This window comes from Esox lucius, chromosome 13 (genome assembly GCF_011004845.1).
Source record: "Esox lucius isolate fEsoLuc1 chromosome 13, fEsoLuc1.pri, whole genome shotgun sequence".
Classification (NCBI taxonomy): Eukaryota; Metazoa; Chordata; class Actinopteri; order Esociformes; family Esocidae; genus Esox; species Esox lucius.
Genome location: NC_047581.1, coordinates 25,559,289 through 25,586,185, shown reverse-complemented (window position 1 = coordinate 25,586,185; position 26,897 = coordinate 25,559,289). Strand labels below are relative to the sequence as shown.

General features: G+C 42.1%; 1 protein-coding gene across 4 annotated transcripts in view; it reads left to right on the top strand.

The window, feature by feature from the left end:
• unc5db (unc-5 netrin receptor Db) overlaps window positions 1-26,897 on the top strand; it is a 201,690-nt gene that overhangs the window by 149,612 nt on the left and 25,181 nt on the right. For 2 of the 4 annotated variants that reach the window (XM_010876657.4, XM_020052799.2), the window contains exons 5-12: window positions 1,587-1,767; window positions 3,767-3,934; window positions 5,149-5,313; window positions 7,520-7,552; window positions 8,686-8,871; window positions 15,276-15,638; window positions 17,956-18,040; window positions 25,429-25,600. In XM_010876657.4, the coding sequence (XP_010874959.1) occupies window positions 1,587-1,767; window positions 3,767-3,934; window positions 5,149-5,313; window positions 7,520-7,552; window positions 8,686-8,871; window positions 15,276-15,638; window positions 17,956-18,040; window positions 25,429-25,600 (1,353 nt within the window). The remainder of the gene's footprint in view (window positions 1-1,586; window positions 1,768-3,766; window positions 3,935-5,148; window positions 5,314-7,519; window positions 7,553-8,685; window positions 8,872-15,275; window positions 15,639-17,955; window positions 18,041-25,428; window positions 25,601-26,897) is intronic. The other 2 variants (XM_010876659.4, XM_010876658.4) reach the window with 2 other exon arrangements.

Here is a 26,897-nt window from a genome sequence, read left to right as displayed (position 1 = left end):
ACGCACTCACTCCCCCTGATTTTATCCTTATCTTTATTCGCTATAATCTTTTTGGGGTCCAAACAAAACGACAAAACACGTCACAGTCATGAGACTTATTTATAAGACTCTACTGTCAGCCAACCACCCACGTTTCAGGCTCCTCTCTGCTCCAGGAGATTAGAGGTCCTGCCCTACCCACAATACCCCTGGGTCCCAGCCTTCCTGGGTCACGCAGTTTGGGCCTGGAGGAGTGACCTTCACTGCGTCGGCTCAATCACCACGGTAATAAAATGACAGGACGCCCTCATGTCGCTGTTGCCCTGGATCTGTGCTCTCCATAACATTGATGACCGCCTCCTAATTTAAACAAATGTGCCAATTAGGCAATTCATCTTTCACATCCTTCACCACACACTTACAGGGCTAAACTTAAACTTTTTTCTCCTTCTTCCTTCCGTTTGTGCCGGGTTTATCTTTTCATCATATCATCAAGGCTGTTAGCAGGCGACAGCACGGGAATATAGAGCAGGTCCTACAGCTCAGCAGTGAGGGCCGGGCGGATTGTGCTTAATTGCCTCTTTCAACTTGCATATCTCCCCTGATGAAATTGAAATAAATACATAAAGAGGAAAACACTCTTATGCCACCGCCGCGTACCGCAGTCGGCTCTCATCCAGTGGCAGATTGTTTTAATGAGACATTAGAGGCGATTCCCAGTCCTTTCCCACTTACGTATACATGTACTACATATATATATATATATATATATAGGAATAGGGTAACATGTGTAACAGAGTTCTGAGTGCTTTCCTTCAGCCAGTATATTGCTAAAGTGCCACAAAAGGCGTTGGGATGCCTGTGGCAGGGCCTGTGACAGTCCAGGTGGGACAACTTTTCTAATTGCTGTATATCTCATCAAGAAAATTACATGGATTAAACAACTCTCTCTCTTTCTCTCTCTCTCTCTCTCTCTCTCTATATATATATATATATATATATATATATATATATATATATATGTAAATAGTATCTTAATTGTGCTTTGGAATTTGGAATCCATTGAAGGTGTTTTCCAAGCATTGTTTTAAGTGAAGGAAGAAAGGCTTTCCCAGTTCTCCTCTTTGTAGATCATACGGTATAGTCTTCAGTGAAGTCAGATACTGTAGGTTCTGTATCAGAATGGCCCTTGCATGTGGGTGTGTCTGTGTGTGTGGGTCTCTGTGTGTGTGTGTGTGTGTGTGTGTGCGCATGCGTGCCGTGCAATAAGTATTAAATCTATCAGGCTATAACTCCAGTCTGCAACCTGCCCTGTTCCAACAAAGTGTGAATGTGCAATTTGCTAAAAGCAGTGATGCAGCTCCATGTTCCAGGGAAGGAGCCGTTAAGCATCACTAAGTTTGTAATTCATAATTTGTTTTCCTGACTGCGTCTCTATTGCCGGTAATTGGTTATGGCTCTCTGACTGGCTAATGGCTGCGGTCATGTTGTTGGGTGATGCGGTGTGGTTACGCGGGTGTGGTGCTGTAATGATTCTGTAATAACGGTGTCACATGCATACCCTCTCTCCCTCTCTCTGACTCTGTCTCTCCCTGTCTCATTGGCAGGTGGAGTGGTTGAAGAACGAAGAGCTAGTGAGCTCCATGACTGATGAAAACATTGACACGCGAGCTGACCACAATCTCATCATCAGCGAGGCACGTCTGTCTGACTCCGGAAACTACACATGCCTGGCTAGCAACATCGTGGCCAAGAGACGCAGTGCCACAGCCACTGTGGTGGTTTTCGGTAAGGCTCAGTTTCCAGGGCAGATCCACTAGCTGCATGTGTTTCTGGTAGGGACGATTTCCCAGACAGAGATTAAGCTGTGTCGTAGAAAAAGCGGTCTCCAATGAGCATGCTTTTGAATCTAGAACTAAGTATAATTAATCTGTGTTTGGGAATCCAGTCTGGACTGTTAAACGTGCCTCAGATCAGACCCCACATATTTGATTAATAGACAAATCTCAGTGTTTTTGTTAAGAACAATACATATATATATATATATATATATATTTATAAATATTATTCAGAGTCAATTGACTGCCTCCACTTTGAAATCAAATGGTATTTCATGAAAGGGCACACACTACTGTGTCTTAATCTCATTTAAAGGAGTCTGTTGCTTATTAATTATGCATTTGCCAGAGGCCTTGGAGCGATGCAGCGACTAAAGCTTGGGTAGCACTCACAAACATTCTGCCTTCATGTTTCCAGATTATAGAGAAAACAAATCAGACCACAGTGTTTGACTACTCAACCAAACCACCTCTATTCATTCTGACTTAAAGTGCCCAATTCAATGAATTTGCAGTGGCCTATTTAAATGAATTTATCTTAACAATTTTTTTCTTAGTTTTGTTTATCCCTTAATTTAAAGGGAAAGCTCACGTAATTACAAAATTACGTATTGGTTTCCATACCCTTTAAAAAGTCTGTGGACATTTCCAAATATTAGGATTTACATTTTAGTGGCACAAATCTCATACAAGTACCGATTTTACAAAAATTTAAAGATGACAAAATCTTTCAGAGGTACCAGAAAATGTATATGAACCATAAAATACACTCATAGATTTATTTTCTTTTTCTGATACATAAACATTTATAATATCAGTACCAAAATTTTAACAAGACTTTTTACACAAATGACACAAACCTTGACTGTGCCACTTGTCAGCCAGTTGCTGGGAGTTCCATGAGATGATGTATAATTTTTGACCATCAATGCCTAGAAAGGGGGGAGTCATTGGGGGCATGGATTTCTTTGAACTTTAAAGCTCTGGTGACTCAGGGTCGGAAGGCCGCAAGCTAAATTGAGGTTTTTAATTGAGGAAGCGTTCCTCTCTGATGCTTTGGTTTGACAGACCTCCTGGTAAAGCGACCAGTGTAAAAACAGATGCATAATGGTTCAATCTCCCTCAAGCTCATAGATTTGCTCCAATGAGACAAGGTCATAAATGTAATTGGATATCACCAAAATGTAGAGAAATTTGGGTAACTTTCATTCTAGAACTAGCTACATTTTGAACATGTTTACATATTTATTTATGGATTCCACCTTGTAAAAATCATTTGCTCAATGACATGGAATTGGAGAAGATTTATTCACACATTTCCTCCATTCCTTGATAACCTTTGACTTTTTTAAAGTAAACTTAAACCTACATGTTTTCAGAATTATAAATTGGTTAGTGAATCACAAAGCACCACTTCTGTCTCATCTCTGAATCTAAGCAGAGTGATTCCTTGTCAATCCCAATGCTCCAGGGCAGGGAGGGGGACATTGCCCTGCGTGGGGTGCTGTCTTTTGGGTGGAACATTCTGCGGTCACTAAAGATCCCATGGCTCTGCCATAGGTAATAGCGATGTTAACCCCAGTGTCCTGGCTACATTCTCTAATGACATAACTGGCTCATGTGTCCTCCCGTCTGTAACATACATGTATTTGTGTAAAGTACTACAGCTATTAAACGTGTAAGTCACTCTTGATAAGAACTTCAGCTAAATGTCAAAAATGTCAATGAGATCTCTTTCCTCCCCCCCCCCATCTCTCTCACCCAATCTCTCTCTCACCTCATCTATGCCACCTCCATCTCTGTCTCACCCCGAACTCACTGTAACCGTCCCCTCGCCCCATCTCTCTCTCACCCCATGTCTGTCTCATCCCTGTCCTCTCGTCGTCGTCCTCTCTTAAACCCATGTCTCTGTTACCCCCCATTCTCTCTCATCCCGTCTCTCTCGGTAGTCAACGGCGGTTGGTCGCTGTGGACGGAGTGGTCTTCCTGTAATGTGCCCTGTGGACGGGGCGTCCAGAAACGCTCCCGTACCTGTACCAACCCTGCCCCACTCAATGGAGGGGCTTTCTGCGAGGGCATGTCAGTGCAGAAGATCACCTGTAATTCCCTCTGTCCAAGTAAGCCATGCCTTATTTAGTGCAGTAAACCTGGTGATTAGACTTTGCCTCATTAGACCATCAAGATCTTGGAAGATGACATTATTAAAATACTTTTTGAAGTGGTCAGTCCGTTTTTTTCATTTAAAACCTGTTTATTTTCATAAGTTTACTATCTGGACTGCCTATCATATTGGATGTCGTGCATAAAAATGCTATATAATGAATCGAACAAGAGTTTCCATTCAAGTCCATGCTTCACCATATCTGTTTATTCTATTGCTATGCATTTCATTGAATATTCTGTATACATTTATAATGCATCCAGTTAGTTAACTTTTAAAAACCAGGATCTGTGAAAGTCCAAAGTGCAAAGCAATTTGACTTTTGAGGACCTCCATATAGTATGCTCAACTTTATGATTAAATTATATAAAAGCCTGATGTGTCAGGCATACAGTATTATGACTATGAGAAACCAACAGCTGGCTGTGTGTGACATGCAGTCTTTTTTATTGTTCATATGTTGTTACTGCCGTGTTACTTCCTTGGTGGTCTGAATTCATTCTCTGTATCTCTTTCTGCATCAGACAATATTTTGTTTAATTCACAGTTCTTGGTCCTACTGTGAATTTTCACAGAACACATGAACTGTTTCTTCTTAAGCCAATCACAAGAGAGAGAATGTACCGCTTAGGGAAGCAGCTATCTGGAGAGGACACAATGTATGCACTAACATTGGTCAATCCCAAAATACTCTGTAATCTCTGCAACATATACACACATATACAGTCATTTGCATTTAAATTAGTTGAGAAGAACACTGAAACACTGAAAGACTGCAGTGCAGAGGGCTTATAGAACTCATGGAACATTACAAAAGAAATTGCCTTCTTCTCCAGAGCTTTTGCAGGGAGACGGATTATGTTCTCCGGGAAGTGCTGCCAAGAAATCACTTTCGGCACCATATGGTCTACCAATATTAGTTTATCTGAGCATGATGGGTTCCTCCTAGATCAAATGACACACGCGACAGAGGAACCTAAGGATTAACATGCACGGTACATCAGGGGCCTTCGGTTGATTTCACGTTCTGCGGAGTGAGCGGAAACGACAGAGAGACGAACGAGGGATCCCATTATGGGAGAAGGACCCAAGGGTTAATGTAGACTAAAGGCTCTTGGAAATGGACTATCACCTCACCTTCTGTCCGTGTGTTCCCTTCTCCACCTGCAGTCGACGGTGGCTGGGAGGAGTGGAGCGACTGGACAGTGTGCAGTGTGCAGTGCGAGCGACAGCGTAGGAGGGACTGCAACAACCCGCCACCCAGGCACAGAGGGAAGATGTGCGAGGGGCCCGGCGATGCCACAGAGAATTGCACTGGTGGAATGTGTACCCAGAGTAAGTGTGCTCTCTTGTTGGTTGCTTTCTTTTCCACATTGCCGTCTTAACTTTCTCTATCATCTCCATAAGCTTTATCACAAAATGACCTGTCATAACACATCCGAACAGCTGGCCACTGTAGGATTTTCGGGACAAATGCACACGATGTAATGAATTCCACATAGCCGGAGCTCTCAGCACATGATACAACTATGGTAATCCCTCTTGTGGTGTTCAGGCGAAACATCCCCCCTGTGTCACGAGCGTGTAGCCTAAAAATCTGCTTCAAGATGGTGATGTGTTTCCACCAGATTTCACATAAAAGGTCATTTTTAGTTTATATCCATCAAATGTTCTATTCTATGGATGGTTTTCCCACAAATTACTGCAGGTGCACCTAATCTGGTCTTGCCACGTGTGTGTGCTTTAGCCAACAGCTCAGATATAATGTGGCAAGACAAGCCTATGGGAAGATTCTGTCCATTTTTGAACCATGAACAAAATGAATGCAACCGAAAGTCATGGGAGGGACATTCAGCATGAGTCTATGATGTTGACCTTCCATATTTCTTACATGTTCTCTCCAATAATTACACAATTAACACAGTATTTTATGCCAGGACACATGGGAGGCGGTCAATGGTCACTAACCATTACACGGTCCAATACCCTCCAATCAGAAAGGTCTATCCTACAAAAGACCATTGTATGGTAGGTTCTAACCTATGGTCAATGAGCCTATCCATAGAGCCTGTAACAGTCACGTTGACAGCTCCTAGCAGGAGGTATGGACAGGATGAATGGACAGGGTGTGTGGGGTCTATCAGTAATGGCCACCACATCTTATCTATTTTCTGTTGTTCAGCATTAGTCAGCACATATGCGTTGTGTTAACTTTCTTATGCCCATTTCCTATCATAGTGAACGGACCAGTCAACAGATCATCACATTACTCCAGGTTTAGTTAATGGTTGTCCTGTCAATATTTGTATTTTCCACAACCATTTATCACAATTTATTTTATGCTCACCTTATTTTTTGTTGTCAATCTTGTTAGGCCCTGCTTGGCGCAGTCTCCTAAGTCGCTGCTTTGCAGGGGGAACAGCTATATAGTCGGACTGCCTTGCCAAGTACTACTCTAGCCACTACTTTAAGGTCAGGTGATTTGGAAACAATTTTGGATGCATAGTTGGTGAATGCCTCAACTCAGACTGCATTTACCAGCTAAAGGTTTCTGGCTTGAGTAAGCAGGGTGATAAAATGGCTTGGCGTGATATGCCTGGGAAACACGTTTGGGAAACATATTTCGATCTTCCATCCCACATCTTTTGTGGAGTTCCCACCAAGTGGGAAGATCATGACCGGGAATTAAACATCATGAAATTGGGAGGGGGAGAAAATGTAATAAAATAAAAAAGGACAGAAAAACCACTTGGAATGTTTACCAACAAATTTGCTAATTCCATTAGGCCTGTTGGGATATTTTTCATCCAACAATTACTTTACTCACACTAAAGTGTTGAATAGAAATCAGATTAAAGAGAGGTTTTGAAATAAATATTAACTGACACAATTGGATCTATTGTTAACTAGTCCCCGTGTTTGCATTGTCAGAATAGGGTCTCTGATGGAAATTTAGGGACCATTAACTTTGTAACTAATTAAAAGGAGATCTTAAAAACGCAAACACTCTCTGAAGTGGAAAAAAGTGCCAGTCGTATGTTTTATAAGGTATGATTGGTATTTTGCTCTAGATTGGCACAAAAGAAGCATCAGTAATCTTCCGTTTTCCATTGGCAAGCAAACAATTTCCCCGAAAAAATAGACATTTTCTTTCCCTCCTTGTATTGATTGTAAGTAATGGTCATTGTACTTGCCAATCTCTTCCCTTGCTACTTCAATCCACGTGGATATGAGTCTGCTAATGAGTCTATGCATCATTATCCAGGCAGTGTGTGTCTGCATTGGCATAGCTCATGATGTGAGTCAGACACAAAGAGCAGAAGTAGGATTCCCCACTCAGACAGGGTTGGCGTTTAATCACCTGGCTTTGGATGTGTCCCAAATAGCAACCTTTGCCCTTTATAGAGCATTGCTTTTGTGGTGTAGCAGTGCATTACACAAAGGGAATAGGGTGCAATTTGGGACAGAGTCAGGGCTGGTGTTTAATCACCTGTCTCTCTCTCGCTCTCTCTCTCTCTCTTCTGTCTCTCTGTCTTTGCAGATGGAAAGCTGCTGCATGATGTTAGACCTCAAAGTGAGTTCTTCCTTTCTGCATTTCTTGTCTCTTCAACACTAGTTTATAAACACTACTTATCTACCGAGTTTGTTAGGTAGGAACATAAAAAAAAAAAGAGTTCACAAACCATAATCCGATAAGTAGTATTATTAATTTTTTAAAGTGCACTGCTATTACCACGACTTATTTGGTTACCTTCCAACACTCTGTCACTCAGCTGTCCACTTTTCACAAGTGTGAGATCACGGTGTGCTCTCTTACTCGGATTGAGGCGAGAGATTGATCGGTTGTGACAGCTGAACATGTGCTATATTGTAGGGGATTAATGGAGTGTAATTATTGCAAACGAGCTCATTTGACCAATTTGCAGTGTGTCCTCACTTGTATTCCCCTGATGGGTCTCAGCTCAGATGCTCTCTCTCTCTTTCATACCGTCTGACACCTCCTGAAATGATTGTCAGGTGCTACCTTGACTGGAGCCTCAGCAGTGATTATTATCAGACATAATTAGGCTGACAGGCTCACTCACTTATTGTGTGCATGGGTGGTTGGTGCCTGGGTGTGCAATGCATTCTGGGTCAAATGATTCAGTGGCGTTGGAGAAGGGGAAGACAGACATCTGGTGTGTGATCATGCTAACGGGGCTACTCTAAATTAATTTGCCTCTGATAATTTCCTCTCGCTGTTGGACATTGACCATTTAGTCATACTATGTAGTTTATGTTCCATTAGGTTGATTGGATATAGACTAGTCATCAGAAAGCTGTTAGACCCCTCACACCTAACTGTTAACTGAATTTGTTTGGTTCCTCTCTGCGGTGTATAATGTAGCATAGGAAGATGAGCCTGTTAGGTGAGCACTTAAATCATCGCCAGGATTGCTTTACACAGAAATGAATTTCCTCCTCTTCAAAAAGCCCCCAGCAAAAACATCAAAGACAATACACTGTAGATGTAATTTTAATAACGGTTTCAGATGCCCCAGAATGTGACTATAATCTATACCATCACCATTCTTTCATTCTCCTCTTCATTGTATCTGTAGTGTATCTTTGTTGAGCTTCTTGCATAATTTTAATATGTTGCTCACAGTAAGCAAGCATCCATTGATGATATTTTTTGTTTTTTGTCCGTGTGCGTGGGTGTACCAGGTATGAACAGCTCCAACGATGTGGCTCTGTACTCTGGGCTGGGTGCTGGGGTCATAGCGGTGGCTGTCCTTGTGGTGGCCGTCATGCTGTACAGGAGGAACCAGAGCGACTACGGCGTTGACGTCATCGACCCGTCTGCACTTACCGGGGGCTTCCAGTCTTTTAACTTCAAGACCGCAAGACAAGGTGAGTCGGCGCCGCCTTTCACTTTCAGCAAACATGCCCTGCTGCACACAAGGCCAAATGGTAGGCGGAGAGTTGTTCAAGGACCCTTTAGACAGGCTTCTGCTGCTGGTGATTGATTGTACGTGTTTGTGTTAAGGCGGCACTGTGGAGACATGGAGCACATCTGCCTAGGATTTATATTCTCATAATCACTGAAAGGATCTGTCCTTCTGTTTTGACAGACCAGTTTTTCTGTTATTGGGATGGTAGGTAATCAATCATTGATGGACACATCCTGCATCTACCTGGCCACCGACCACACACCTACATTCGACTGTCAAGCATCCAATCCCCCATTCGTTGCCGTCAAATAGCCACGGATGGATAAATGTGAGAGCATGGAACACTGAACATCAATTCCATTTTGGTTGTGCACAGCAATAACTTGTGTTCATAACAGTGTCGGGGGCTGTGTCTCGTCCCAGGCAGCCTTGCCACAGGCCTTCCTGTTACCTCAGACACTTCTGGGATTGCAGAAATGATAGCCATTGCATCGACGTGTGAGAAATCCGAGCTGGCTGTGACTATGCTTTGAAAAACCTTGCTGGGCCTCCCAAGGCCTGGGAAGTCACTCATGTCACCGACCTCTTTCCTCTGTGTGTGTGTGTGTGTGTGTGGGGGGGGGGGGCATGGGGACTGTGCCGGGGCGACATCCAGCACCCCATTAATCCTATTTAAATAGGCCAGCTTTTCAGGAGTCACCTGCTGTCTTCTACCTGCCTCCATTGGTCCATCCCATTCCTCTCTCCATCAGAATATATAGCTCCTATTCTGAGCCCCCAGTCAGCTTTACAGAGGGTGTAAAGAATAACAAACAAAGAATACACAATTTATTTTAGCTGACCTGTTTTACCTATGTCAAGTAGATTCTTTATGATCTCGATAACATCTGGTAGAAAAGAAAAACTTAGCCTTTCTCAATTGTCCTCTTAATAGGAAATCAGTAGCTTTTCATGCCTTTTTAATTGCTTTAAAACAGCCCTTAAATGCTTCAGATGGTGTAAGCCGGAGTGGTAAATGAGTCTTTAGGCCTGACCCCGTCTCTCTGCATTACTGCCGGCCATGAGTGATTTTTAATCAAAGATCCAATTTCAAACCTATCCCTCAAGGTATTCAATTTAAGGTCTATTTCATTAACGCCTCTCCTCTCACGTACTCTGCAGTTCCATTTTGCGCCGCCATTTTAAAGATGCACGCTCAAGCAATAATCATAGTTTTCTCCACTGCATGGAGATTTAAAATGTTTTCTTGTATTGGTCGTAAAAAAGTTTATTGGTGATGTGGACACCAAGGACCTTGAAGCTGTCTAGCCACTCCACATCAGCATTGTCGAGGTGAGCGGGGGTGACCTCACGCCAACATCTCACGTGGTCCACAGGTCCCTTTGTGTTGAGATAGTTGTCCTGCCACCCCACCGCCGGGTCCCTGACGACAGCTCCACAGGCCACATCGTCTCCAACTCTGCTTAACCAACGACGTGTCACCAGGAAACTTGGTTACGGTGTTCTCGTGCGCCACGAAATCACGGCTGAAAGGGGAGTACGGGAGGCAGGGAAGCACGGACCCCTGAGGGGCCCCACATGTTGAGTTCGTGTTGTTGCCCTCCCCTTGACACCCACAGCCGGCCTGACAGGATGTCTACGATCCACGTGCGTAGGGAGGTGTTCGGTCCCAGGGTCCCGAGCTTGGCTAGGATCCACGTGCGTAGGGAGGTGTTCTGTCCCAGGGTCCTGAGCTTGGTGATGAGCTTGAAGGGTGTTATGCTGTTGAACACTGAGTGTTAGTTGATGGAATGCATTTATACACAGTATTCCCGTCTGTCCAGGTGGATGAGTGCAATGGAGATTACGTCAGTGTTAGATCTGTTGGGGCAGTGTGCGAATTGGAGTGGGTCCAGAGCATCCCTGATGATGGGGCCATGAAATCGCCTGCCAGCTGCTCTGTCCCTGCTCAGAGGACACGCCCTGTAATTCCGTCTGGTCCTGGGGCCTTGTGAATGTTAACATGTTTAAAGGCTGTACTCATATCAGCCACTGAGGATAGTCGTCCGTCCGGAAGAGCAGGTGCTAAAAGTATGGTTCTTTGTTACTTGCCTTGACACGAGCATGGAAAGGCTTGTATTGAAGCTTTCAGCTGAGTGTCCTTTTGTAGTTTATGATGGTTTGCATTTGACAAGCGTCAGGTCGTAGTAGCATTCAAAGGTAGCATAGTACTGACACTTTTACAGTTTTATGGCCTGTCAGATGTAATAGCAGGATTTCTTGAAAGCAATCTGATTTAGCTCTGGCCTTTAAGCTGTGTAGTATTTATTTTAATTTAATGCTTGTTTGGATATTTAAATATGGTCACTATTTGGACAGCGGCATTGATGCATTTTTAAAGCCAGCGACTGCTGTGATTAACTCGTTAACTGTTTTTTTCAGTCATTATCCAGTCATTCTTGAAATAGTCCTGTAGTTTAGGAGGATCTTCATCAAACCACTTCCTTATTGAGCACATCACTGGCATTTCCTACTTTGGTTTTTGCTGAGGCCAGAAAGCGGAACATTTTAGTTGTGGTCAGATGTGCCGAAGGGACGGTGGGACGTGGCTTTTTATCCATTTTTATGGTTTGAGTAGAAGTGATTTAGGATTTTTCCACCTTTAGTTGCTCAATTTACATTTTGGTGAAAATACTGATTTCTGTTTCCCTTAATAAAATCACCAGAAGGAATCCAGACACTGGATGTGGACACAACGTCTTGAGTGCAGTCTTAGTGCAAGCATCATTTTAGGGGTATATAAGTGCAGCCTACCAACTCAGACAAGCAAAAGCTTCAGTCAAGCATTAATAGTCAAGCACCAGCTGTTTACTAAATTACTCCTCCATCTTCCTTTTGTCTTACCTGAGTTCGCTGTTTAGTCATTGTGATGCAGAGAAGAAGTCTGTCACGCATATTCTACTGTCAATATTTAACCGTGACTATGTAAATCATAATATTACTTCTGCCATTATAGAAATAATTGTAGCCGTTAGGTTCCTAGTTAGTAGATACATACCTAGCTAACGTACCTGGCAAGGCTCGACGAAGGCCCCAGCATTCCAGCAGAGTCCCAAGGCCCCAGCAGAGCACGATGAGGGTCCCAGGGCCCCAGCAGAGCCCGACAATGGTCTCAAGGCCCCGGCAGAGCCTGACAAGGATCCCAAGGCCCTGACAGAGCCCACCGAGCACCTCGGCAGAGCCTGAAGAGTGTCCCAGCATGCCAGTATAGCCGTGACTTGTTCTGAAACTTGGCCACCAAAACAGCTGGCAGCTTCCGGAATCTTCCAGGGGTTAGTCAGCAGGGCCTTGCCCGCCCTCGCACAGCTACCTCCCATTGGGACCTCATCACGGGAGACATTTAACTGCTCCCAAGGAATGGTTTGGGGCCGAAGCCGTCTGTCAGGGAGGACACAAAGGAAGGATCCAGGCCCACGGTTTTCGGTGCAGGAATATTTATTCCTGAACAGAAATTGGCTGTGCATGTAGCAGCACTTATACAAAACAAAGAGGCTGCTAAAAAGCAGCAAACTTTTAAACAGAAACGGTTTTAACAGGCATATATCCGAAAAAACCGACAAAGCACATCAGTCTGTAGTCTAACCAGCAATGTTTCCTAAACTCCCATACAGATGTTGTAAATCTCAGTACTAGACATAGGACGGGAGAAACAGAGGGAACATAAATACACTGAATTACTTGGAAATTGGGAACAGGTGTGTGTAATAAGACAGGACAGTCCGGGGCTATGTTCCAGAGCAGAGGGTTGCGGAACAGTCGCAGCTAATAGGCCGGTGACATTGAACACTGTGGCAGTGATGGGCCCGAGGAAGGAGCTGTGACATGACATGGAGATAATGCACCAAGCAATGCTGCCTGACCAAGGTGGTTGAAGGCCATCGCCGGCATCTGGGAGGCCGGCCCAGAGACCACAAGTCTTCCCCTTATTAGGAGTTTGCTTTTAATCTTACCTCCTTATCCTCCCCTCCCTCTTCTCATTTTGTTAATAAAATGCCCGTCTGGGCCCTGAACCCTGGTCCAGTGTCCGTGCATTGTGTTTCTCCCCTGTGAAGTATTTACAGCCCAACCCTGACTGGGGTCCTTCTAGAACTTTCTCCAGAACATGTTTTAAAATCCCTATGGTCTTGATGGTGTTGTTGTTTGGATATGCTCTTTGGGGCCTTGTAGAAACAGATGTATTTTATTTGAGGTCATGTAACTTTAATGTCACTGTGGTGGACTCTATTCTACTAATTATGTGAATTCTGAAGGCAGTTGCCTGGACCACAGCATATTTAATTGCGTTATGTTGTAGTGTGTGAATTCCTATGCAATCAAGACTCTTTTTTTTTTGCAGTTAATTAAAAATAGATCATATACTTTTTTCTTTCTACATTATGTAATAATTTGTGTAGATCAGTGATAGAAAACCCCAATTAAATCCATTTTAGTTCCAGATTATAATATGTGCAGAAGTCCTGAGGGGTGAATATTTCTGACATCCACTGTATGTTCCCTTTCCTCCAGGGCAAAATAATGCTGCAACCTGAAAGGTTCTACTCGAGTATTTATTGAATTGCTCACCTCATCTCCTACCAGCCATTTTGTGCCACTGGCTACACACATTGATATCTATTATTTATCTGTCCATGACACGTGTTGCAGAACGTTCTCTACAGTTCTCCTGCCATGTGTACTGAAATCATTAACAAATAACTACTAATCAGTAACAAATCATTACTATTAAGTACCAGAAGATTAGTAATCAGTAACAGATCACTACCAATCACTACAAATCATTAACACATCACTACAAATAATAATAAATCACTATTAATTGTTAAAACTCACTATTAATAGTTAACAGATAATTACTCATCTACGGGGGCCTAAAATTGCCAAACACAACCAGTAATACAGTTACACACCCCAAATAAAAATACTCCCCCCAATAGTGCAAAACACAACCAGTAATACAATTAAACACCCCGAATAAAAATACTCCACCCAATAGTGCAAAACATAACCAAAAATACAATTACACAACCCCAATGAAATACTCCCCCTAATAGCGCAAAACACAACCAGTAAGACAATTACACACTCCCAATACCATACACCTTCCCCAAACATAAACGTACCTACCCTTTCCATTTTGACTTAATGTTGTTTCGTATTTTGGGGGAATGCATTTAGGTTTTGGGAAGGTGTATGTTATTGTTATCTTATTAGTGGTTGTGTTTTGATTTATTGGGGGAGTCTTTTTATTGGGTGTGTGTAATTGTATTAGTTGATGTGTTTTGCACTTCCAGGCCACCGTACTAACCAGTACCTCATCACTACTAATTGGTAACAAATCTCTACTAATCAGGAACAAATAATTACTAATCAGTAACAAAAAACACCTTTTGATCATTGTTATTTCACACTAATAAATGTTGTCTTATTCCTCGACGTCGAAGTTGTTTTGCATACGTTTTAACATCATGAAATAGTACACTTTCATCATGTCATGCATTTTCAAGCAAACAAACTGCAAGAGGAGGTTATCAGGTTAAGCTCTTGATTGAAGAATACCCTCTAGTTAGTCCTGCGACAGAAAACAAACACACCATGCAAGCGTGACACAGAGCAAGCCCTCCAGTAATTAACAATTTCCCTAAAAATAAAACAACATTAGCCTCCTGCCTCCTACCCCTACGCAGGCAGCAGCTGGGCAGCAGGAACGCTGTGACTCCAGCGTTGTCTTGGCACAGGGAGTCCTGTGGTGCGGATGTCTGAATGTGCCAGATATATTGGCAGTGTGGCCAAGCCTCTAACGGCTTCAGCTGAGAACCCCCTCCTTGGACTGTTCAGTTGATTATGAGAGCTGAACGACTCCTCATTTAATGGACTGCCATCCAGACACCTCAGCTCCTTCATAGCCACACACACACACACACAACCTTGCACACGGGGGCACGCATATATTTACTTACACATACACACATCCCGCTCCACGACTGTGATGTAGCCACCATGTCCTCCAGGAGGGTGACTTTGTGTACAGAGAGGAACTGACTCCAACTCCAGCAGATGGATTATGGAGATCAAGCTGTGTATACTTGGTAATTAAATCTACCTCTGACCAGTGACTAAGGCTCAGCCCTGGCCTGGACAGCTGCAGTATCTTATGGCCTGGGTATTTACCTGTAATGTAGCTTACCTGTTTTCAGCCTGTATTCCATCGCTAACAGAGTGTGGACAGTATTCAGTGGGCTTTACTTCAGCCACTGTTCAGACAGAGCTACTGGTTTTAGATGACGGCATGACTATGTGGCTGTATGTATCTCTTCATCTCTGTAGGGAACCCACTGCTTCTCAGCTCTTCTCTGCAGCCAGATCTGACAGTGGGCCGGACCTACAGCAGCCCAATCTGCTTTCAGGACTCCATAGACAATAAAGAGCTCTTTGACCCCCTGCCAGACATCAAGGTCAAAGTTCAGAGCTCATTTATGGTTTCATTAGGTGTGGCCGACCGAGCTGAGTACCACGCTCCCAAAGGCCAGCCCCCTGAGACCTTCCCTAGAGGGCTGAACCGGGACTACAGCAACAGCACCGTGGAGAGACGGAGCCCCAAGAAGGGCCTGCTCTCCCCCACCAAAGTTCAGCTGAAAACGACAGGCGTATTTGGGCATCTGGGAGGCCGGTTGGTGGTGCCAAATACTGGTAAGCTACATGTGTTTAATGACTCCGAATTACACTAAGCTCTGTTTGAAGTCAGTTAGATGGCTCGTACTGGTGTGTTCCAATATCTGTTAAATAAAGAAACTACTGTTTGCAGCCTACTCTCTGAGGATACTGTCTTGTGATAGTATTTATTTTACAATCTGCATCTATTCTAAAGGAAAACAAAGTTCTAGGTTTAGTAATAACATCCTTATGCTTGCCATATTACAAGTAGTGGGATTGTAGTATAAATCAATTTGTCTTTGTTAGCGAAAACAGGAATACACCTCAAATAGAATTCTTCAAATTTTCTCTATGTAGTTCCCTATGGGCTATTGTTATATGTAATGCATTATAAAAGCAATTGGTAGTGTTCATGTTGTTACTGCAGTACCGTTTGATTCATACATGTTATCTCTGCAGTCCTATTGGATTCATCCATGTTGTTACTACAGTACTGTTTGATTCATCCATGTTGTTTCTACAGTACTGTTGGTTTCATCCATGTTCTTTCTACAGTACTGTTGAATTCATTCTTGTTGCTTCTATTGTTGGATTGATCCTTGTTGTTTCTACAGTATTGTTGGATTCATCCATGTTGTTTCTCAAGTAGATCCAGTAAAGGGAGCTAGGATAGGTGTTTGTTATTCCTCTACATTCTCACCAGTTCTCCCAGGCAAACAGGGGTCAGGCCTCTTATCATTGATGACTACTGGTGGAGAGAGTAGAGGAGTTTGCTATGAGGACTGCCACAGTTGTCAGGGTCAACAGTTCCATGTGAACTGTAGCTCTGACATCTTTCTCCTGGGCCCTCACTATGTAGGGCCCTCGGCTTGGTTGGAGAGGCACAGTGAAATCAGCCTCTTTCAGCCTCCTGACTGTGTGTGAGTGAAGAGAGTCACAGTGGTCAAGTGGCCCTCTTTCACATCTGCAATGCCCGGCAGTGCCTTTGAAAACATTGAATGGACAATCATACGTGGCCGACAGCTAACTGCCAGTCTCTTCTCACAGGATGGATATCCTACTCACTCAAGCACACGTGAATGCATGCATGAGCATACATGCACCTATACACACATACATGCACCTATACACGCGAAGAAAACATTCACAGACAACGTTCAATCAGAGTGCAAATTATCCAATGACAATGGGGGGGTGGGGGGTGGGGGAGGGGGGTCGTCTGCAAGGACAGCTTGTTAAGAAATGGATGGTCTGAAATCATATTACCAGATTCTTCCAGGCATGAATATCATAAATACATTGTAATATTTACCATTACAGAGAAGAACGATATATAAATGTTTTGACTCCACCGGCCTGTGGTTTTTACATCTTTTGGGGGAGACCAAAGCTTAATTAGGGAACCCTGTTTTCGTAATTCGAACCCTGTTTTCAATACAATCTTATACGTTAGTTTCTCCTTTCTGACGTTAACTGTAGATGATCAAACTTTGCCTATGAGACAATTATACCTTAGAGCTTACAAGGTTCCCTTTAACACTGATGATTTAAGAGGTCCTGGAGGGCTCCTACACTGCCTATCACCAGTAAAACATCTGACAGGATGGCAGGTGTTGGTTTAATGAAAGCTAACTGGTTCATTTGCAAGGCAGGGCAGGTGGCAGGCAGGAGGACAACAAAGCATTTTCATTGCTGTTTATAGACGGGCCCATATTGAATCCCCTGTACAGATGTTGTCTCCCAGTCCCTTTTTAATGCATTGTTTTTGTTAAATTTTTAAGTGTTTTCTTCTTAGATTATACAAGGTAAATTGTATTTCTAGTAGGTAAATGGTGAAATGAAGCTGTGTGGTGATACATAATACTGAATGTCCAGTGCGAGATTTGTTCCTTCACAGTGTGGTCAAATAGAAATGTATGTGGAGAGGAATTTACGTTTATCTCAAGGACAAGTACAAGTCATAAAAAAGTATGTTAAATTATTTTTATGAAGTGGCTAATGACAAGATGCGATGGGTTTTAACAATAAGGTAATCTTTCTGTCAGCTACTGTTTTTTACTGTCTGAATTATCTTTAATCTTTTAACCTTTAATCTTTTTCTCAGTAAAGCCACCTTGGTTAAACTCGGAGGTGGTTACTGACATTTTTCCTGAATTGAATACCTAGAAATTGTCACTTTTTGAAAACACAAAAAAACGAGAGTAATTGTGTTAGGAACTGCAGTTTAAAAGGTCATTTTAAATGGAAGGAATGTTATGCTAATCATAATACATGTATCCCACCAATATATGAAGTGTTTTTTGTTGTTGCTTATGTTGTTGTTGTAGTTTCTGACTCTGATTGTGTCTTGCAGGCGTCAGCCTGCTGGTGCCTCATGGGACGATTGCTGAGGACACTTCCTGGGAGATGTACATGGTGATAAATCAGGGTGAATCCAGGTGAGACCCGCTTAATGGCCAACTGTCTTTCTGTCCCTCCATATCTACTTCATCTTTTTTCAGCAAACTTTACTATTGTTCACCAGTAGAACTACGCAGCTTCTTTATAAACATCATATAGTTTTCCCATTACAATTCTACACAGCTTAATATTTATTCAGCTAATTTAGGCAAAGAAAACCTCCAGCTGAAAGCTCACTACCAATGTAATGTACTGACTACCGCTTAGTATAAATGCTGGTGATCCTTCCAGTCTGCTTTCCACTCTGTGTTCACATAGAGCTCTTTCAGATGGACCCAGTGATCATCACAGCATATCTAGCGCTCTCCACTGGAGGTATTTAGGTGTCAAGATCAATCTGATGATTTTCAATGCAGCTTCACATGTGATATTCCAGCTCTGATCTCTCGTGTGCAACAGAGCCAGTTCCGCTGATGTGGAGAAAGCTGGGTTTATTTCTATCCACTGTTGTCTTGATTCATTTAGTCCTACTGAAATAAAGGAGATAAAGTCTATATTATTCAGTCATCTGTTGATGTGTGGAGTTTCTAGCCTCTGAACTCATTAACAGTGCAGCCCTAGGTGAACCATGCTGGTTCTAGCCATGATAAATGAAACACACACACATACACACACTGGCGTTATATACGTATTCCCAGCAGGTAGTGGACTTGTTCCACTATAGGGGGCCTCTGGCTGCCATGATCTCTGGGTAAAAGCCCCTGTGGCTGCAGGCTTGTGAGCTGTTACTATTGATTAACAGCCTTCCATTTCAAAGTGAGGGAAGCAAGCAGTGGAAAACTCAAAGATAGGGACTTAATAAGGCTAAGTTTTGTCGTCTTGGCATACAATTATTACAACTACATCCATTGTCTTCAAAGTATTCACAGAGCATTCCAAAACTGGGTGAAATATTTCAGAGTATATGGGTTAGGGTTAGGGTTAGATTGATTTAAAATGTGCCTGAAATATACCTTGAAGTACAGATGGTTTCAGGTCTGACAAGTTAGTGGAATGCCCAGACTGGCCGCGTCCTCCACGTCTTTCCTTTTGAGCTGGCTTTTTTCCACTCTTTGTGACTGAATCAGCGCTATGTGGCTGAGTCTGTTTACTGTGTAGACATCTCTCCCTGACTGAGGTTTGTGGACTTGTCATCATGAGAGCTGTCACTCACTGTCTATCCTCGCCAGCCAGAGGAGCAAGCAGAGAATTGCATCCTTTCTTCTCTCTAAACCAAGCAATCCACAGCCAACAGACTTCTCCACACCATAATAGAATTCCATCAAAGCTTATTTTCTTGGGTTATTATTTTGAACTTTTGTCAAAGGTTTTGAGGGAATCCTTTGAAGACTATTGGTTGGTTTTGGTTAGGTTTGAGATATTCTTTCCTTGACATCCAATTGTTTGATGAAAGCTTTTTGTGTTTTGTAAGATTAAACCTTTAACCTATTAGGGAAGAATCAACCAAACTTTCTCAGTATAGACAGAGTCTGATGGTGGTCTAAAAAGTAACAACAAAAAAAATACACAAGGCTGAAACATTTCTTATATTGCATACCTTTGTTTTTCAAAGTTGGAGTCTCCTGTTTTGTACACTAGTATGTACACTAGTGTTTTTAATGGGATGCCATTTGGAATACAGTCATGGGCCCTGTATGCTGGCTGTCCTGTTGAAATGTTGTATTAGCTCTCCTGAACTCCAGCAGGTCTTACAGTATTGCCACAGGTAAAAGTCTCAGTGTCTCTTATTGTCCTAAGCTTGTGAATAAAGTTAGTACAATGGTTAGTAAAATTACATTTATGGGTTAAATTTGGCTGTATAGAGTTTTTTACCCACATCCTCTTCAGAAATGAGTGAAAGATGGGTTGGGAAAGACAGAGAAGAGAAATAGGGTATATAAAAATCATGGCTCAATATGGGCAACCAATCGGAGGCTGTAATGTACAGTTTTTACCCTTAGGTACCAATGTGATGCATCCCCATTTTCCTCCCAAGACATGTGCCAATGCGTTACCGTAAAAAAAATGACAAAAACCCAGCTGGACAGGCAGGTGGGAGAGTACAAGCAAAAAAAGGTAAAGCTAATGGAGCATGTTAATGTGCGCATTTATTAAGCCCCACATTGCCTCACTTCTCTCTTTCTCTCTGTGGCGTTGTGGCCCAATATGCCACTTTGCACGGCTCCCCAGTCCCTGAAGAGTGAGTCATCAGTCACTTTGAATAATGCACCTCATCCAGGGCCAGAAAGGCAGCCGAGCCGTACGTAGGCACGGGACCCTTCATGATGATGACAAGTGGAATTGAAAAAGAGAGGCGCGCGTCCCGAATGGCGTCCTATTTACTAAATAGCGAACTGCATTTGACAAGTGCGATGTGGGTCACGGTCAGAAGTTGTGCCCTTTTAAAGGGTATAGGGTACCATTTGGGACTCGACAGGATAAGAGCCAGAGACACTTCTGCTTTTAGGTGCTTCTGGTGCTGCTAGACTCCTCTCAGTCATAAGTGGTAGGCAGCTACTTAAAGCTCAGGTAATCTGCTCTTTGCTTAGCTACTCTTACTGTGGAATGTGTGATCAGGCTCTGTGCTGTTGGATGACAAATAATCAGAGCTTTTGCCAGACCATTCAAATCCATCTAGGGCTGCTATTTGAAAACACCCTGGCTGACATATTTTTTTGAAGTTATCTGATCAGTATCAGATAATATTTTCTTTTCAAAACAGAACATTTTTATTCTTATCCTCTAGTTAGGGTTAGTTATTTTGTAATTCAAGAGTTCCTCTATAGGGACAAACCAATCCATTAATCAGGGATTATAGGTTATTTTGTGTTTTTCAAAACACAAAATAAGTGATTGGGAAAGTTTTGATCCCCAAAATCTGGAATATCTTGATTAAACTAGGAAGTTAGATTCAGAGGAGATTTAAAAGGTGAACGGCACCACAACCAAGGAGAGGTTAAAAATGTATTTACTTAAAAAAAGTAATTTGGTTAAGTTGACTGCTGTATATGTCGTAAAATTGAACAGTGTCAAATAATTAAGCTACTTTGATAGGTTGCAGTTATAGACACATACTTTTCCAACAACCCACTTACGATTTTGTAACGAGACACAACAAAGGACAGAAAAATTCAAGTGGTTTTAATCAAAACAAGAATTGAAGGTAAAACATTAAAGGTTATTTTCATAAACAGATGTCAATGAACTGTAATCTTCGAGTCTTCCCACAGATGTTCAATCGGGTTCAAATTATGGGCTTTTGGCCAAGCTATTAAAGTATATTCTTAGACTTGTCCTGAAGCTACTCCAGTATTGCCTTGGTTGTGTACTTCAGGTTGTTGTCATGTTGAAAGATGGACCTTCACCCCAGTCTGAGTAAAAGCCTGCACTCTGGATCCATTTTCTTTTTTTTTGCTTGGCCCTCTTTGGATCTTGATCCATTCATCTTGATCAGATATCCTGTGGATGAGAAGCTTCCCCACAGCATAATGCTCCCACTTTGCTTCACTGTAGGGATGGTATTATCCAGGTGATGAGCAGTACTTTGTTTTCACCAGAAGTAGCACTTGGCATTCAGGCATAATATTTACATTTTGGTCTCATCAAAGCAGATAATAATTTTCCTTGTGCTTTAGGCAGCATGTCATATGCCTTTAACTTAGGACTGGCTTATATCTAAGAGGCTGATTGATGGAGTGCGGCAGAGATGGTTGTCCTTCTGGCAGTTTCTCCTATCTCTGCATATAAACTCTGGAGCTCTGTTAAAATGGTAATTGCGTTCTTAGTCACTTCCCTGACCAGGGCCCTTCTTGCCCTGTTAGTTAGTTAGTTGGTTAGTTAGTTAGTTTGGCCTAATGGTTTGCTCTAGTAATGTCTTCCATTTTATAATGAGCTCCTTGGAATTTTTAATGCTGTAGTAATATTTTTTAAACTTCACCAGATCTGTGCCTCACCACAAATGAGGCATAGATCAGGGAAATATAGACCTCTGCATATCACTGAAAAACCTGATTCTGTGATCTTAATATGTGGTATTTGGTATAATGTGGGAAAACTCTTCAAAAACAGGCCGATCAATCAGATACTATTGTATTGGATTACAGAATTTACCCCAAAAAAAGAAAGAACATCCCCTGGTGATTTACAGTGAGGGGTTAGCGCTCATCTATATAGAAATGTAAAGGATGAGTATATGAGATGCTGTTAATATGAACCAGAAATAATGAACCAGATATTGAATTGCTATTTATTACCTTGCCCTTTAGGTAGTATATTCAGAATCTTGCTCTGTAGTATAACTGCAAGTCAGTGAAATACTATTATTATGAAATGTAATGTTTTAACAATTGAAGTACTGTTTTTTTCAGATGTTGAAAATTTTTGGAAAGTCTAAGTGTGTGTTTGTGTGTGTGTGTGTGTGTCTGCATTATATAGTAGTTAATGACTCTGAAAAAATAAAATAATAATGTGAATCAACAAGGTCCTAACCTGTGTATGACAATACACACTACTGCAGTCTAACCAAAATAATTAACAACATGTTTATTTATGTGCCACAACACTTTGTTTATGCTTTAGGGTATATCTTTACAGCGCACAGAGTATTTGAACGCGGTGAACTTTCCACCTTGCTCACTCAAGGATCTGGATATAGCCTAAATCACTCTTTATTCAGGGAAGGAAATCTTGACAAAGCACTGCTCTCAAATCTCTGATCTGTGATGACTGATATGAGCTTAGAGAGCTTTGTGAAGGCATCTCGCCTTGATCTTCCATGGCCTTTTCAAACCGTTGCAACCGCCCACCGACATACCACCTAACCCTTCTAGCAACACAACATGCAGATAATGCATATGTATTGACAGCCCATTTTTAACACATCACCTTTGAAGGGAAATTGTATTCTTTACAAGTCTGTCTCTTGTAGGGATTCTGGGAACAAAACACCTGCACACTGCTCTCTTTTTGCTCTTTGTGAATTTGCACATTCCACCACCCTCGTTAGTGCTTCTCCTTTAATTGCTTTCATTTCATGCAGCACCACCACAAGGATCGATGAAGAGTTTAGATAATGACTCGCAGATGATAAACACAAGGCTGATGAATATGAAAGTCATGGAGCGGCCAAGCGCCTGGCACACATCTCTTTGAAAGGCTATTACCAGTCCACACGCAAGTCCTTACCATACATTGTCTAAAATATGTCTCCCTTTACATGAAGAATGTATTAGTTCAGTAAATTAGGATTTCAATTGGATTTCAATAGTATTATTTTAATGTAACATTTTAATGTGTAATGTTAATGTACAACCCTGTTTGCAAAAAAGTTGGGACCTTGCGTTAAATGCAAATGAAAACAGAATGTAGTGATGTGCAAACCATTCACCCCTATATTTAATTGAAAATAGACACAAAGACAACATATGAAATGTTGAAACTGAAAATGTAAAACGTTTTTGGAAAAATACTTGCCAATTTAGAATTTAAAGGGATAGTTCGTCCAAAATTCAGTTCACTCACCAAAAGATAATCCAGAAGGCCCATAATAGTTGTATAGTATATACTAGTGTACTTTTTTTTTTTCAAACAATCCATTATTCAGTCCCAGTCTGTAATAAGTGTTATTAGTATCGTCCAAATTCATGAATCGAAACTTTTTGCACTTCTATGGCAAATCTGTATTGCAAGCAGAAAACGACTCTATTCATTAATCTGTTGCGGTAGCATCAAAGTGGCAGCTGAAATCGTCAATAACAACACAGTTAGCGTTTGGGAACTGAGGAGACCAACTGCTGTAGTTTTGAAAGTGATATGTTTTCCCATTCTTGTTTGATATAGGATTTCAGCTGCTCAACAGTTCAGGGTCTACTCCATCGTATTTTCTGTTTCATAATGCTCCGGCCGTTTTCAACGGGTGACAGGTCTGGAGTGCAGGCAGGCTAGTTTAGCATCCAGACTCTTTTATTATGGAGCCATGCTGTTGTGATACGTGCAGAATGTGGTTTGGCATTGTCTTGCTGAAATAAGTAAGGCCTTCCCTGAAAAAGACCTTGTCTGGATGGTGGCATATGTTGCTCCAAAATCTGTATATATTGTTCAGCATTAATGGTGCCTTCACAGATGTGCAAGTCACCCATGCCATGTGCACTAATGCACTCCCATACCATCATGGATGCTGGCTTTTGAACTGTGTGCTGATAACAAACCGGATGGTCCCTATCCTCTTTCGCTCAGATGATGCGTGGTTGATGATTTGCAAAACAAATCACATTTTGATTTGTCAGACCACAGCACAGTTTTCCACTTCACCTCAGTCCATCTAAAATGAGCTTAGGTCCAGAGAAGGTGGCAGCGTTTCTGGATCTGGTTAATATATGGTTTCTTTTTTGCATGGTAGAGTTTTAACTTTAATTTGTGGATGCAGCAACAGTGTTTACAGACAATGTTTTTCAGAAGTGTTCCTGAGCTCATGCAGTGATTTCCACTACAGAATCCTGTCTGTTTTTAATGCAGTGCCGCCTGAGGGCCTGAAGATCACGGCTATCCAATATTGCAATTTTATGTTGAGAATTATTCTTAAATATTTGCACTATTTGCCCACGGTGTCTTTCATGGAGTGGTGAACCCCTGCCCATCTTTACTTCTGAAAGACTCATTCTCATCCTCTCTGGGATGCTCTTTTTATACCCAATCATGCTACTGATATGTTGCCAATTAACCTAATTAGTTGTGAGATGTTCCACCAGGGTTTTTCTCACATTACACAACTTTTCATCCAGTCTTTTGTTGGCCCTCTTCCAGCTTATTTGAAACATGTTGCTGGCATCAAATTCAAAGTGGCCATTTATTTTTCAAGAGACAATAACATTTTTCAGTTTCAACATTTAATATGTTGTCTTTGTACTATTTTCAATTAAATATAGTTTTTAAAGGATTTTCACATTACTGCATTCCTTTTTTACTTGAATTTTAAGGTGTCCCAACTTTTTTGGAAACAGGGTTATAGTTGTTCCTTGATTTTTTTTTTATGTACAAACTCAATTTATTGTTGGACATTTTATCCCATCTTACCTGTAGCATATTGTTAGGACAATAATCATTTTAAAAGACATAAGTGTGGCATCAAGAATCATTTTGATCTGAAGAACCCTTTGTGGAGTCAAAGGTTATTTTTACGGCAATGTGTTCTAATTTTAACCTTCAACATCCTAAGCATCATGTAAGCATGTCATTTGTTGTCCCCTCCCCTGGCATAGTGAGACTTACAAGCTTTTTGTTGCCTACGTAGGCTTCTACCTAAACCAATGAATTGATTCTTCTATGCGGAAAAAACTAAGAAGACCCTCTGTATTTTCAGAAGGAACTGATATTTATGTGTGAATTTCAGTCTTCAGACGGAGGAAAGCTGTGATATCCTACTAGGACCAGAAGTCACATATGGCCCTCCAGGCCTGGACCTCTCCAGCCCCGTTGCTATGACAATAGCTCATTGTGCTGAGCTGGACGCTGAAAACTGGAACATCCAACTGAAGAGGAAAACACAGGAGAACAAAGGGGAGGTAAGATAAACCCCCTTTAACCATATGTATATAACATTGTGCTTTATGTGCCAGTTCCTCAGACCCAGAATTTGTTTTCATTCCGAGATCCATGTGATTAGCACCCTGGGGCAATATGGTCTTAACTGCATGAAGATATTCCCAGAAAGTGGTTGTTATTCCCTTGACACCTAACGATCCTTTCCATCTTTTTATCGGTGTCTCTTTTTTCATTGGGGACATTGTTTCAATGAGCCTTTTTGGATGTGACTGTTGAGTTATGTGTATCTGAACTGTGAAAAGGCCTTTGGGTGTGGAGCTGGGCATTGCTCAAGGATGTCCCAAATGGCACACAATCCATACATAGGGCTCTACCTTTTACCAGGGCTCACAGTCAAATGCATCCAATAGGTAGCCCTTGGCAACACACACAGTGATTCCAGGTCAGCAGGGAGGCCATTTCCATGACTCTTCCCCTGATTGCCTCATATCCACACCCATTTCACCGTGTCCATCCAGAATCCACCAATCGATACATCCGATGTCTAATGTGCTCTTTTACCCTGTCGTTATCCCCTGTCTGACTGACACAGACCATGAGTCTTCTCTGCTATTACAAGCTGTAATTGGGTTTTTTTTTCTCTAGCGTTCTAAGGGTTATTCACCTTAGGCAGGCTGTTGTGTTCGCCCCTTCCTATGGGCCCTGTTCAAAAGTAGAGCACTGTTTAGAGAATAGGGTGTCATTTGGGACATAACAACTGCCTGCCCTATTTTGTAAACACCTCCCGCTGCTCAGGATATGTTCCACCAAACAGACACAGGGATCAGACTGTCTGCCACTCAGCCACCTCTCTGGAAAAGATTTAAATAGTCGTATGGACAGAATACAGAGGCACACCTAACAACAATGCTAGAAAACAAATATGAAAAACTTATTGAATATTAACATAGGTAGTTACATATTGTGTATGGGTGTGCATTTATGTGTGTTAGGTACAGAATGTGTGTGTGTAGATGGTATGGTGGATGGATTGATGGGATTTAGGGTGGGGCGTGTGTGTCTGGTTGATGAACGACTGTAGATGGAACAGCGATGATGCTCCACGCTTTCTTTACGCATTGTTTCAGATAGATTTCCCCAGATGGGCGGGGGCACAAAGGCAGCGATGCGTAGGGCTTTCTTCACCACCCGCTTTGAAAGCGTTGCAGCCGTGTGCGGAGCTGTTCACAAACTGTGCTGTAATGCAGCCGGTCAGGATGCTCATGATGCAATTATAGAATTTAGGGAGGGCTGTAAGTAGACTGACTCATCGTTTTA